Source organism: Budorcas taxicolor, chromosome 8, assembly GCF_023091745.1.
Source record: "Budorcas taxicolor isolate Tak-1 chromosome 8, Takin1.1, whole genome shotgun sequence".
Classification (NCBI taxonomy): Eukaryota; Metazoa; Chordata; class Mammalia; order Artiodactyla; family Bovidae; genus Budorcas; species Budorcas taxicolor.
In genome coordinates this window covers 79,686,970-79,702,359 of record NC_068917.1, presented here as the reverse complement: position 1 = coordinate 79,702,359, position 15,390 = coordinate 79,686,970, and the positions used below count along the sequence as shown (strand labels likewise).

The window sequence follows — 15,390 nt, the reverse complement described above, 5'->3', positions numbered from 1 at the left end:
GAATTCAGTAAAATAGAACTTTCTGTGCTTTTGATGGGGGTGGATTTTAGGAAAGGATTCTTTTTTTGTTTGATAAATCTGAAGTGTTACAGTATGTAAATATGAGATGTATAGTGTGTTAGTTTGATATATTTGTATATTGTAGTATGATTGCCAGTGAAGTGATATTTATCATATGATAGTGTTGTAATATATAGTATTATTGATTTTTATTCATTATACTGTGCATTGGATCTCTGTGGTTTATTTATTACTCATTATAAGTTTGTATACTTAAACACTGTTGGTCTCATCTTACCATCCCCTGGTAACTAGTTTTACTCTTTAATAGGTTTGACTTTATTTTTTTAAAAAAGATTCCTCATATAAGTGATATCATTCAGTACTTCTCTTTGTCTAACTTATTTCACTGAGCATAATGTTATCAAGGTCTATTCATATTGTGACAGGATATCTTAGGATGGCAGGATATCTTAGGAAAAGGTTTTTAAAGAGGAGTCTTACTTGATGTAGTAAAAGTTCATCAGTAGGCAAGAGAAAGGCATTCTCAAGGAAGGAGAGGTGAGTATATATCTTGTATGTATACATGTGAAAGAGTAGCATTTTGAAAAACTGTAATTTAGTACCTAGAGTTGCTGGAGATACTGCCTCCAGAATAGACTATAAACATTGTGTGCAGATGTAGGAGATTGACTTTTATACATTTGTTGGGAGAGAGCTGTTGAATATTTTTAACTTCTAGATTTCAGGTTTTCATTTTAGAAACTCATGCTATAACAGTGTAGAAGATGAGTGGTGGGGCTAAAACTAGAGAGTATTGTAATGTCGAGTTAAAGAAGGCAAGGGAAATGACAAAGTATGAAGTCCATGGGGTTGCAACGAGTCAGACACGACTGAGTGACTGAACTGAACTGAACTTCCCTGCTGGGGATGAATAAAAGAGAATAGATTTAAGAGCTCTTTAGGAGATAAGCTCAACAAGACCTAGTAACTAATTTGCACGTAAAATATAAAGGAAGAATAGGCAAGGATCACTGAGGTTTCTAGCCTAGACAGTGTAATGATGGTGACATTAAATAAAGTACTCACTAGGAGTTGAACATGCTTAGTTTGCAGATGTTTATTGAACATTCCATGTGAGTTGTCTGTACATACACAAGTCATCAGATAGAACTTTAAATTTTGAATTTGAGGAACAACAGGTATAAAGGATATGAAGATAGATTAAGAATGGACTAATGGTGAACAGCAGCTGCATTTTAAAGAACATAGTTGGGAAAAGAGAAACCAGTGAAGGAGAAATAAGCATAGTCAGAAGTATATTGAGGAAACCAAGAGATGCTTAAAAAAAAAAGTCTTTGGATTTGGCTTTTGAAAAAGAAAACTGAAAGTGTGAGTTGGTCAGTTGTGTCTGACTCTGCCACCCCATGGACAGACCCCATAGCCTCTGTCCATAGAATTCTCCAGGCAAGAATACTGGAGTGGATTGCCATTCTCTTCTCCAGGGGATCTTCCCAACCCAGAGATCGAACCTGAGTCTCCCGCATTGCAGGCAGATTCTTTACCATCTGAGCCACCAGGAGGCTGACTTTAATTTTAGTGTCAGAGAAACCAGATTTAGTGTCAGTGCAGAAACCAGATTTAGTGTCAGTGCAGAAACCAGATTTCAGTTTGTTTGAGAAAGAAAATTGACCCTAGATTATTGTGTTAACTTTGGTCCTAAAATGAAGAAGAGGATGAGCAACTCAAGAGTTATAGATCAAGGTATAAGCTTTTAATTTTTATTTTAGTGTTTAATAGGCAAAAGATTAAGTATATCTGTAAACAGGTAACTTTTTATACAGTTTGGCTAACCTCTGTTTTGATTTTTTATTTGCCTCTTATCTTTAAAAATATGACTTTAAGGAACATATTGCATATTGGTGAATTGATTTTACTGGTGTAAACCAAGCTTAATTATTGTTGGTAATTTTTTTTAGGAATATGAAAATGCTGAAAATGCATTGACTCAGTCAAAGGTTATGAATAAAAAAGACAAAAGAAAGACTCATCAGGGAAAAGACAAACCTCTCACAAGATCACTAAAAGAGTTTCAATCTGAAGGTAATATATGTACAAAATCTATTAAGCCAGAGAAACTATTCTGAGTCTTTGTATACTTAAGTTTAAGTACCTTTCTAATTTTTAAACTAAGATTGTTTCATTAATATGTTACTTAGAATGTAAAACATGTAAACCTGCTTGGAAATAAACTATTTGGGGGTTAAAGTGATTTAAAGACAGTCATTAAAACCTCATAAGGTTTCAGTAAGAATTTATCTTTCTGTATTTCTGAATTTGCCCCTTTTCTAAAATTCACTGAAAATAAAAATTGATATTTGTAGTTTTGAGTCATCTTGAAACATATTATTGTCCTTACACATAAAGTAATTTGACTTACACTAAACCAGAAATAGGAGGCTTCCCAGGTGGTGCAGTGGAAAAGAATCTGCCTGCCAGTGCAGGAGACATAGAAGACATGGGTTCGATCCCTGGGTTGGAAAGATCCCCTGGAGAAGGAAATGGTAACCCACTCCTGTAATCTTGCCTAGAGAATCCCATGGTCAGAAGAGCCTGGTAAACTACAGTCCATGGGGTTGCAAAACAGTTAGACATGACTTAACAACTAAATAACAACAAGCCATGCTTACACCAGTCAAAACAGTTGCTGAACAGATAAACAGCAAGGTCCAACTGTATTGCAGGGAATTATATTCAAAGGAAAATAAGAGTAGTTGCTGACCAAATGAACAGCTGTTTGTTCACTGATCTTGAAGTCAATTTGCCTCTTATGAATTTAAACTTAATACACTGGTCATCCCTTGGACTGTAGCCCACCAGGCTCCTCTGTCCATGAAATTCTGCAGGCAGAGAATACTGGAGTGGCTTGCTATTCCCTTCTCCAAGGGATCTTCCCAACCTGGGGATTGAACCCAGATCTCCTGCATTAGAGGCAGATTCTTTACCATCTAAGCCACCAGAGAAACTGTCAGTGAGGATTAGTAAGACCATAACAGTAATATATATTAAAAAAAAAAAACTTCACTGTTTTTAGAAACAAGCCTGTCTGTGAGTTCAGTTCAGTCGCTCAGTCATGTCCAACTCTTGGTGACCACATGAACCGCAGCACGCCAGGCCTCCCTGTGCATCACCAACTCCCGGAGTACACCCAAACCCATGTCCATCAAGTCGGTGATGCCATCCAACCATCTGATCCTCTGTCATCCCCTCCTCCTCCTGCCCTCAATCTTTCCCAGCATCAGGGTCTTTTCAAATGAGTCAGCTCTTCGCATCAGGTGGCCAAATTATTGGAGTTTCAGCTTCATCAGTCTCTCCAGTGAATACCCAGGACTGATATCCTTTAGGTTGGACTGGTTGGATTTCCTTGTAGTCCGTGAAGTTAGTAATAAATTTAGAGGATTGCATTGTTTACATTTAAGGATGAGGAAAGTTTTTCCTGTAGCTGACTTTTCCGATTAAGTTACTTTGTTTTGGGGTTAAAAGAACAGATACATGTTAAATTTCCAATTTTAGTAAGAATGATTTTATGTAAGAGTTATGTCATTATAAACTAGGCAAAGATATGAAAAGAATGTTTTTAAAAACTTTATTTATCATATGTTTCAATACTATGTAAATTTATTAGATGAGTTGAGAATGACATTAGTATGATATTGTTAAAGGCTGGCTGCACAACTATTTCAAAACATGATAAACACTATCATGGTTCTTCCCTGGGTTTCTGGCTTCACGTTGAATACTAAGTAGAACATGCAAGAATGACTGAGTAGCCTATCAGGATTTGGTAGTTTGACCTGAAACACAATTTTGACATTTACTGGTTTTATGGACTCTATTCTGATCAGTGGATGCTTTAGAGAATTGGACCCAGCTTTTAGATTTGCAAGTAGATTTCTCATAAGAAACTATGCTGTTAAATTATTTTTAGTCTTTGAGAATGGAAAGTTTCTACTGTGCCTGAGAAGTATTGTTAAATATTAGATACCTTGATCATCTCCAATTTAAATAAGAACACTTGCTACCTGTTAGTTTCAGCCTTTTGTCTATGTGGATTCCCTGTGTCTTCCTTGTAATCATTTCCCAGAAATACCATGTTGTTACTAAGTCAGTGGTTTGTTTAATTTTGATATAGTTGTGTCAACATAAATATACATTAATTTTTAGGATTTTTTTCATAGTATTATCACTATAATATGTGGTTTTAAAATTTTAAAAAAACCTAGCTAATAGTTTTACATGACACAAATTACTATTCTACCTTTTATCCCACAAAGGCAGTGGTCTGTACAATCTTTACCTTGTGATTTGATTTTAGACATGTTTACCTCTCTTCACGTGCTCCCCCCCAAAAAATAGTTACGTGAAACAACAAATCTAAAATATATGAAATTCAAATGTTTAGAATTTAATAATACCCCTTGGTATGGGTGGCATTTAGTGGGATATGAATCCTTAAGCTGAACAAATTAGTAATTATATGGTAAATTTTAACATCTTATCCCTAGAAAAGTAAATCTGATGTGAGTCCCAGACAACCCCCAAATGACTTCTGTAACTCTTATTGTTGTTGTTCAATCGCTAAGTTATATCCAACTCTTTTGCGACTCCATGGATTGTAGCCCACCAGGCTTCTCTGTCCATGGAATTTCCCAGGCAAAAATATTGGAGTGAGTTGCCATCTCCTTCTCAAGGGGATCTTCTTGATTCAGGGATGTAGGCGAATTCTTTACTACTGAGCCACCAGGGAAGCCTGGTGTAACTCTTATAATTTTGAAATTCTTTTCAGTAACTTAGTTTAAATATTTTGCACATATTGAAATATTTTATATGTTAATGTACTTCAGTTAAGTCTCACTATTTTTTTTTTTTTTTGTTTACAGATCACATTAGTAAAAAGACTGAGGTAAGTGTTATTGTAACCATCTTTATTCTAGAAAACATTTGTTGGTTTTAAGAGTAGTACTTTAGTGTTTATAAGTTTTTTTTGAGATATAGCCATTTAAAGGATAGCCCACGTTTGTCATGAATAATTAAACTCAATCCTTTGTCTTGCAATTAAAATGATACAAAGTACAGTACAGTAGAATAAAAAATACTATTTGCATGAAATACAGTATCATTTGACTTTAGCATCCTAATTATTGTGTGTCTAAAGGTTACCACATGAAAAAAAAAATAAAGGTTACCACATGTAAGTTTAAAATTTTAGGGAAAAGTGGTATAATACTTGAAACTTTATTAAAAAAAAATCCTGAAACCATGACTCAGAATATTTTGGAGTTATAGAAATTGTGAGGTAAGCTGTGATTTTATTGTTTATACCTATGGATAAGATTAACCTGGTCATATATTTCTCTTATCATTTGCCATTAGAGGGTAGTGCAACCTACACATACTTTTCTAGTGTTATTGGTTACTTTTTTCTGTTAAGACTAATACAGTCTCTATAAACCTTTTAGCATTGGCAGATACTTCTATAAAATACCTTCTAATATTGAGGAAGATACTAATAAAATGTTAAGGGTTCTTTGGCTTCTTTAGGTAATAATCTAAGGTTTCATTATTTTTGTGTCATGTATGTTTTCTTGTTAGTAATTCCATTAATTGATTTTTTTAATAGTCAGATGTTCCTTGATTTCACTGTAGAATACATACATAGTTTTGACTATTTTTGTTTGTTTCAGATGTTTTCTTGACAGGTCAGGGAAATGAAATCCTTTCTAAGAAAACCATATCTATATAACTCTAACTATATTAGTAATATAATCCTCAGCTGTGTACTCAAACACAAAACTCATTTATTGTTAAAACAGATGATTGAAATTCTTTTAAAGTTGTTTACAAGCCACTATCACTGTTTTTAGATTAAAATTTAAATGACTGCAAATATAGACTGAATATTATATATTAGAAGATCCTCTGAAGAAGGGAATGGCTACCCACTCCAGAATTCTTGCTTGGAGAATTCCATGAACAGTGGGCTACAGTCCATGGGATCGCAAAGGGTCGGACACGACTGAGTGACTAACACACACACACACATTAATTATGTGTTTGAAAGTGGAAGATGTGTACTTTTGGACTGATTTTACTTTTTTTTAATCCATTGATTTATTGGGAGGGTAGTTTTATGCAAATGATAAAGCAGATACATGTATCCTTCAGATAGTACTGGCAACTGTTAGTGGAGGGAAAGATAATTTTTATGAGCTATTTATGCTTGCTTTTTTTCTTCACTGACATGAAAGGAAAAAAAAAGCAGACTGACAGGATCTATTTAATATATTTAACCCAAGTTGCATTTAAACAAACATGTGACATAACGTATGTTTTGTGTTTCATTATAGTTCTAGGCCTGTATTTATCTATTTTAAAATAATTTGATATGTAATAAAATTCACTGTGAGTAATCTTGATGATTAAGATGTTATAAACATTTGTAAATACAGTCTAATTATAATTTATTTCCTACATAAATATTTTAAGAAATTGGTCACAAAAATATGTATCACATTATTCTATGATATGTATTAAAAATATACCAAAGTTATGTTCTGCTACTGTTGAATGTATTACTGATTTTCTGGGGATTTGCATACTTAAACTGAAGAAATTGAAGAAAATAGGGAAATTGAAGAAATTAGGGAAATTCTTAAATTGAAGAAAGTAGGGAAAACCACTAGACCATTCAGGTATGACCCAAATCAAATCCATTATGATTATACAGTGAAAGTGACAAATAGATTCAAGGGATTAGATTTCATAGAGTGCCTGAAGAACTATGGATGGAGGTTCGTGACATTGAACAGGAGGCAGTGATCAAGACCATTCCTAAGAAAAAGAAATGGAAAAAGGCAAAATGTTGTCTGAGGAGGCCTTTCAAATAGCTGAGAAAAGAAGAGAAGCTAAAGGCAAAGGAGAAAAGGAAAGATATTCCCATTTGAATGTACAGTTCCAAAGAAGAGCAAGGAGAGATAAGAAAGCCTTCCTCGGTGATCAATGCAAAGAAATAGACGACAGCAATAGAATGGGAAAGACTAGAGATCTCTTCAAGAAAATTACAGATACCAAGGGAACATTTCATGCAACGATGGGCACAATAAAGGACAGAAATGGCATGGACCTAACAGAAACAGAAGATATTAAGAAGAGGTAGCAAGAATACACAGAACTATACAAAAAGGATCTTCATGACCCAGATAACCATGATGGTGTGATCACTCACTTAGAGCCAGACATTCTGGAATGCAAAGTCAAGTGGGCCTTAGGAAGCATCACAATGAACAAAGCTAGTGGAGGTGGTGGAATTCCAGCTGAACTATCTCAAATCCTAAAAGATGATGCTGTGAAAGTGCTGCATTCAGTATGCCAGCAAATTTGGAAAACTCAGCAGTGGCCACAGGACCACAGGACAAGGTCAGTGTTCATTCCAGTCCCAAAGAAAGGCAATGCCAAAGAATGTTCAAACTACTGCACAATTGCCCTCATTTCACATGTTAGTAAAGTAATGCTCAAAATTCTCCAAGCCAGGCTTCAATGGTACGTGAACCGAGAACTTCCAGATGTTCAAGCTGGATTTAGAAAAAGCAGAGGAACCAGAGATCAAATTGCCAACATCCATTGGATCATAGAAAATGCAGGAGTATTACAGGAAAACATCTGCTTTTGCTTAACTCTCTCCACTTCCCTTGAGTGTGGGATGTATTTAATAACTTGCTTCCGAAGGTAGACTGTAGAAAGGGAGGGAAAGTACCTACACTGGAGAAACCTGGCAAACACAGCCTTGCCAGGTGATAAATGTTAATATTAGTGTTAAATCATGTTGGTAGTATGTATCCTTGATGTGATGAGAACGGCCTAATCCTCTGTGGTTTTTTCCCCTAAAACACGTCTAGTTTTGAGAAAAACAGCAAACAAATGCATATCCAGGACCATTCTACATAATAACTACCATTCTACATAATTACATTGTAATACATTGTACATACTGTACAGTGTAATACATACATTGTACCTGTATGACTTGAAAATATAAAGGTCATCAAAAATGAAGTCTGAGAAAATGTCATGGCTCAGAGAAGGCTAAGGAGACAGGATAACTAAATGTAATATATCCTGGATGGGATCTTGGAACAGAAAAAGAACATTAGAGAAAACTAGTTCTAGGGAAATCCAGATAAAGTGTGAAGTCTAATTATAGTCATATGCCAGTAATGGTTCCTTAGTTGTAACAAGTGTACCACAATTATGTAAGAAGTTATCAACAAGGGATATTGGGTGAGATATATGTATGGAAATTCTCTATTATCTGAAACTTTCCTGTAAATCTAAGACTTTTCCACATTTAAAAGTTTATTTTAAAAATTGATCAGTGGGTTCAAGTGTTGTGAGCCATTATAAAGTTAGGGTTAAGGCTAGTAGCTAGTAATCATTATTTCCTTGATTCATTATTTTTTTAGAGCTGTTATTTAACTTTTTACTTCAGGAATACCTGTATATAATAATAACTGAATGGTAGAATTTATAAAATCAGTGGTATCTCAACTATTGTCATTCTCTTACTACATATTAAAATCCTCCTCATGTTTCAAGATTGACTCCGTGTCAAGCTGTACAGTGTATGTGCTATACTTTCTCATACTACCTTGCCTCCCATGTATTCTTTCCTTCCACCTTTCTCAGTGGTGTCTTGTCTATGAATAGTTGTTAGTTCTTATAAGAGTGTGAAATCAGGAACAATGTATGTCACCATCTTGGTGATGTCACACGCCTCCATCTTTCTTTATTTGGCTAACTATGCTTTAGAACTTGGCCAAAGAGTCACTTTTTTTCCTGGAAAAGTTACCTCATCGTGGTCTTATTTAGATACCCAAACATCCTGTGTATGCTTGATAGCACTCAACATCCTGTTTTATCACTGTTTTGCTTCTTGAATAAATTTGATTTTTTTGAAACCTGGGACCATGTCTTACTGCTTTAATTTCTCTGGTAGTCCTAACTCCTTTCATTGTGTGTGTGTGTGTTTGTGCACATGTGCGCGTGCATGCACTAACTCCTTTCATAATGTGTTTTCACATGCACACATGCACTACTTTCATATGGTGTGTGTGTTCACATGTGTGCACGCACTAATTCCTTTCATACTGTGTGCGCGCACGTGCACTCCTTTCATTGTGTGTGTGTGTGTACGTGCACATGTGCACTACTTTCATACCGTGTGTATGTGTGTGTGCTTGCCTGCACATGCATATGCTCAGTCATGTCTTGACTCTTTGTGACCCCATGGATACATGAATGTTATTTGATGAATGAATGTTCTGCCTTCCTACTAAAACTTTCTCTAGCCTTTTTGGACTGCTTCTCCTGTGTATTTTTATTACACTGTAACAGAGAAACATGTTTTAATTGCTCTGCCAGTTCAAGCACATTGTTAGGGTCTTCATGGAGCTCAATATTAAGAAGAATTCTGAGACTGCATCCTTGCTCAGCAAGAAAAAGTGCCACTATCAGTTAATTATGTTTGCCATTAATAAAAGAGGAAGAAGTGGCTTCATGCTTTACAGTTATTTTTCATCTCTGACATGTTCAGAACAGTGCTTAATTATTACATTTATTATTATATTGTGTGATAGTTTTTATCTTTCTCAGTCAATTGTGAGTTCCAAAAGAGTAGCTAATATGTGGCATAGTGCTAATTGCATAGTAAAGGTTTAACATAATTATTTCAAGTCAGATTCAAAACTTGAGTCTCTCAGGGTCTATTCTAGGGGAGAGAAGATAGGCTTATCCCATATATAATGAAATTTTTAATATATGCTTAAAGAAAGAACACCATTATTTAGATTTCTTCTTGGAATAAATTTGGAGCACTCAAGTGTGGAAAACAGAAATAACATACCGATGGAGCATTTTGACGTTTGCATGTTACTGTATATTAAGGTGTCTTAAAACTTTACAGCTAGGAGGTTGTTCTTCTAAAATGTGGCTTAGAGCCCTTAGAAATATGAAACAAATTGTCAACAAGTGCATTTGTATTTGTCAGTTTATAAATGATACATTCTTCAGATAGAAAACAGGTACTCAGTGGGAAACTAGATTTGTTTTTAATTGAAGTATAATTTTCACACAGTAGAATGCACCGGTCTTAAGTATGCAGCTTTGACACATATGTAAAGTTATATGACCTACATTTCTATCAACATAAAGAACATTTTCATTACATCAAAAAATTCCCTTCTGTACCATCCCTGTCATTCCTCGTGCCCTGTCCTGCTTCCTACAGGCAGCCATTTTTGTGGTTTCTACTGTCATAGGTTAGTCTTGACTCTTTATTTAAAATAAAGCATACAGTATGTTATTCTATGGTCTCGGCAAAATGTTTGAGGATTCATCCATGTTGTTGTGTATCACTAGTTCTTTTCCTTTCCATTGTTAAATTATGTTCTGTGGTGTAAACATGTCACAATGAGCTTATTCATTCCCCTGTTGGTGAACATTTGGTTTGTTTCCATTTTTTGACAGTTATGAATGAGGCTGCTATGATATTTTAAAGAACAGCTTTATCAAGGTATAATTTACAGGTACTATAAACATCCATTTTAAATGTACCTTTTTTTTTCAAGTGTACTGTTCAGGTAATTTAATGTGACTATTTACAGAGTCGTACAGTCATTACCATGATCTAATTTTGGTAAACTACTGAAGAGTTTTCCAAAGTGGCTGTGCCATTTTATACTTGTGGAAGAATAGGTAGAAATTTGTGAAGTTAGGAAAGTTATTGTTGCATTCCCAGCAGGAAGGCTAAGAAAAGGTTTTTTAATGATGCTAACTAACTTTAGTACTTGGACTCTGTTCAGTTCAATTCAGTCACTCAGTTGTGTCCGACTCTTCTCGACCGCATGGACCGCAGAACGCCAGGCTTCCCTGTTCATCACCAACTCCTGAAGCTTACGCAAACTCAAGTCTGTCATTCAAGTCTGTGATGCCATCCAACCATTAGGTCCTCTGTCGTCCACTTCTCCTCCCTCCTTCAATCTTTCCCAGCATTAGGGGCTTTTCCAGTGAGTCAGTTCTTCTTGTTCTTGTCAGGTGGCAAAAGTGTTGGAGTTTCAGTGTCAGCATCAGGCCTTCCAATGAATATCAGGACTGATTTCCTTTAGAATGGGTTGGTTGGATCTCTTTGCAGTCCAAGAGACTCTCAAGAGTCTTCCAGCACCACAGTTCAAAAGCATCAATTCTTCAGTGCTCAGTTTTCTTTATGGTCCAACTCTCATATGACTACTGGAAAAACCATAGTTTTGACTAGATAGACGTTTGTTGGCAAAGTAATGTCTCTGCTTTTTAATATGCTGTCTAGGTTGGTCATAGCCTTTCTTCCAAGGAGCAGGCATCTTTTAATTTCCTGGCTGCAGTCACCATCTGCAGTGATTTTGGAGCCCCCAAAAATAAAGTCTGTCACTGTTTCCATTGTTCCCCATCTGTTTGCCATGAAGTGATGGGACCAGATGCCATGATCTTCATTTTCTGAATGTTGAGTTTTAAGCCAACTTTTTCACTCTCCTCTTTGACTTTCATCAAGGGGCTCTTTAGTTCTTCACTTTCTGCCATAAGGGTAGTGTCATCTGCATATCTGAGGTTCTTGATATTCCTCCCAGCAATCTTGATTCCAGCTTGTGCTTCTTCCAGCCCAGCGTTTCTCATGATGTACTCTGCATATAAGTTAAATAAGCAGGGTGACAATATATAGCCTTGACGTACTCCTTTCCTATTTGAAACCAGTCTGTTGTTCCATGTCCAGTTCTAACTGTTGCTTCCTGACCTGCATACAGATTTCTCAGGAGGACGGTCAGGTTGTCTCATGTTCCATCTCTTTCAGAATTTTCCACAGTTTGTTATGATCCACACAGTCAAAGGCTTTGGTGTAATCAATAAAGCAGAAGTAGGTGTTTTTCTGGAACTCTCTTGCTTTTTCAATGATCCATCAGATGTTGGCAATTTGATCTCTGGTTCCTCTGCCTTTTCTAAATCCACCTTGAACATCTGGAAGTTCTTGGTTCACGTACCGTTGAAGCCTGGCTTGGAGAATTTTGAGCATTACTTTGCTAGTGTGTGAGATGAGTGCACTTGTGCAGTAGTTTCAACGTCCTTTGGCATTGCCTTTCTTTGGAATTGGAATGAACACTGACCTTTTCCAATCCTGTAGCCACTGCTGAGTTTTCCAAATTTGCTGGCATACTGAATGCAGCACTTTCACAGCATCATCTTTTAGGATTTGAAAAAGCTCAGGTGGAATTCCATCACCTCCACTAGCTTTGTTCATTGTGATGCTTCTTCCTAAGGCCCACTTGATTTTGCATTCCAGAATGTCTGGCTCTAGGTGAGTGATTACACCATCATGGTTATCTGGGTTATGAAGATCTTTTTTGTATAGTTCTGTGTATTCTTGCTACCTCTTCTTAATATCTTCTGTTTCTGTTAGGTCCATGCCATTTCTGTCCTTTATTGTGCCCATCATTGCATGAAATGTTCCCTTGGTATCTGTAATTTTCTTGAAGAGATCTCTAGTCTTTCCCATTCTGTTGTCCTCTATTTCTTTACATTGATCACTGAGGAAGGCTTTCTTATCTCTCCTTGCTCTTCTTTGGAACTGTACATTCAAATGGGAATATCTTTCCTTTTCTTCTTGCCTTTAACTTCTTTTCTCAGCTATTTGAAAGGCCTCCTCAGACAACATTTTACCTTTTGCATTTCTTAAGGATGGTCTTGCTCACTGCCTCTTGTATTACTGTCTCTTGATCACTGCTGTTAGTACAATGCACTCTTGAACTAAACTTTAAATGAAGAAACATTTTCAATTTTTGTTTGTATTCCTCTATGCCAACAAAATCAGGAAGTGTAATTAAAAGCAAAATGCTTTTTAAAATAATAAGTTGTAATAATTCTTATAAATCTAATGATATATAAAACCTATATTGGGAAAACTATAGGAGACACTGTGTTCATGGATTGGCTTACTTACTATAAAGGGGTCACTTTTCCTCAAATTAATATGTAAAATCAATGTAATCTCAATCAAAATCACAGCTTAGTTGTTAAACTAAAAATGAAATCACTTCTAAAATTAATGTGCAAGTGCAAAGAACCAAAAATAGCCAAAATGCTCTTGAGGAAGAAAAAGATAGGCAGATTTGAAAAATCAGATATCCAAGATTTTTTAAAAAACTAATACAGTAAGGATTAGACATAGTAAAGTAAGTAAGTAAAGTCACTCTGTCATGTCCGACTCTTTGCGACCCCATGGACTGTAGCCTGCCAGACTCTTGAGGAGCCTCCTAGTCCATGGAATTTTCCCGGCAAGAGTACTGGAGTGGGTTGCCATTTCCTTCTCCAGGGGATCTTCCCAACCCAGGGATCAAACCCAGGTCTCTCGCACTGCAGGCAGACTCTTTACCATCTGAGCCACCAGGGAAACCTGGATTTGGCATAGTGATAGACAAATAGACCTTTAGAACAAAATGGCCCATAAACAGAATAGCCATGTATGTCCCTTGATTGTAGCAAAGTGATGTGAATATTACTGGAAAAAGGATTTACTTTTTAGAATAAGTGGGGGTTTGGAGACCAACCGAATATATGGGGCGGGGTGGGGGGAAAGATGGGATTATGACTCACATCAGTTCAGTTCGGTCGCTCAGTCCTGTTGGACTTTTTGCAACCCCATGGACTGCAGCACGCCAGGCTTCCCTGTCCATCATCAATGCCCAGAGTATACTCAAACTCATGTCCATTGAGTTGGTGATGCCATCCAACCATCTCATCCTCTGTCATCCCCTTCTCCTCCTGCCTTCAGTCTTTCCCAGCATCAGGCTCTTTTCAAATCAGTCAGTTCTTTGCATCAGGTGGCCAAAGTACTCGAGTTTCAGCTTCAGCATCAGTCCTTCCAATGAATATTCAGGACTGATTTCCTTTAGGATGGAATGGTTGGATCTCCTTGCAGTCCAAGGGACTCTCAAGTCTTCTCCAACACCACAATTCAAAAGCATCAGTTCTTCAGCGTTCAGCTTTCTTTATAGTCCAGTTCTCACATCCATACATGACTACTTGAAAAACCATAGCTCTTTTGGCTTAAAACTCAACATTACTTCACATCATACACAAAAATTCATCCACAGTGGATCAGAGGCCTAAATGTCAAAGGCAATGTTCCAAATAATTCAGGTGCAAATGCAGGAATAATATGTTCATTATTTTAGGGTAAGAAAAACACAAAACCTACTAACTGTAAGTGTGTACACTGAATCAAGGACTTTTTCCCATTGAAGTATATTAGAAGAATGAAATAATGGTCTTCAGAGTAGGGATATATTTTTTCCGAAAAACTCAATTGAAGAATGGATGGAAAAACAAGTACTCATGAAAGAGCATATTTACTTTTGCTTAAAACATACAAAAAGATGTCCAGCCTCTTTCCTAATCAGGGACATACAAATTAAAACCACAGTGAGAATAGTATTTACCTTCTGTGTTGGCAGAAATCAGAATCTGAAGATTTGAAGTGTTGCTGAGGATGTAGAATATGAACGTGTGTGCTAAGTCATTTCAGTCATGTCTGACTCTGCAACCATATGGACTGTGACCCTCCAGGCTCTTCTGTCCATGGGATTTTCTAAGCAAGAATACTGGAGTGGGTTGCCATGCCCTCCTCCAGAGGATCTTTGTGACCTAGGAATTGAACCCGTGTCTCTTGGCAGGCAGGTTCTTTACCACTGGTGCCACTTGAGAAGCCGCCAAGAATAAGGAATAGTACACTGCTTATGAAGAGGTAATCTGTTACAAACAGTTTGGTCCAACATAGTATTGGAAATCCTGATCAGGGCATTTAATTAGTCAAGAAGAAATAAAAGGCATCCAAATCGGAAAGGAATTAGTAAAACTATCACTGTTTACAGATTACTCTATTTGCATTTGACCCTTGACTAGTGCAGGGGTCAGGGGTGCCAACCCTCCATGTAGTCAAAAATCCATGTGTAATTTATAGTTGGCTATCTGTATAGCCAGTTCCTCTGTATTAGAGGTTCCTCTGTGTTTGAAGTTTTGCATTCATGGATTCAGCCAACCATAGCTAGTACAGTACTATAGTATCTACTATTGAAAAAATCTGTATATAAGTGGACCCACATGGTTCAGACTCTTGATTGTTCAAAGGTCAGTTCTAACATAGAAAACTATAAAGACTTACAAAAAAACTATAATTATAACTAATAAGTGAACTTTGCAGAGTACAAAACCAGTATACAGAAATCTCTCATTTCTGTGTACTGACAGTGAACT

At 36.4% G+C, this 15,390-nt stretch overlaps 1 protein-coding gene across 3 annotated transcripts in view; it reads left to right on the top strand.

Moving 5' to 3' along the window:
- GKAP1 (G kinase anchoring protein 1) overlaps positions 1-15,390 on the top strand; it is a 91,148-nt gene that overhangs the window by 28,989 nt on the left and 46,769 nt on the right. For all 3 annotated transcript variants that reach the window (XM_052644980.1, XM_052644981.1, XM_052644979.1), the window contains exons 6-7: positions 1,980-2,103; positions 4,941-4,963. In XM_052644980.1, the coding sequence (XP_052500940.1) occupies positions 1,980-2,103; positions 4,941-4,963 (147 nt within the window). The remainder of the gene's footprint in view (positions 1-1,979; positions 2,104-4,940; positions 4,964-15,390) is intronic.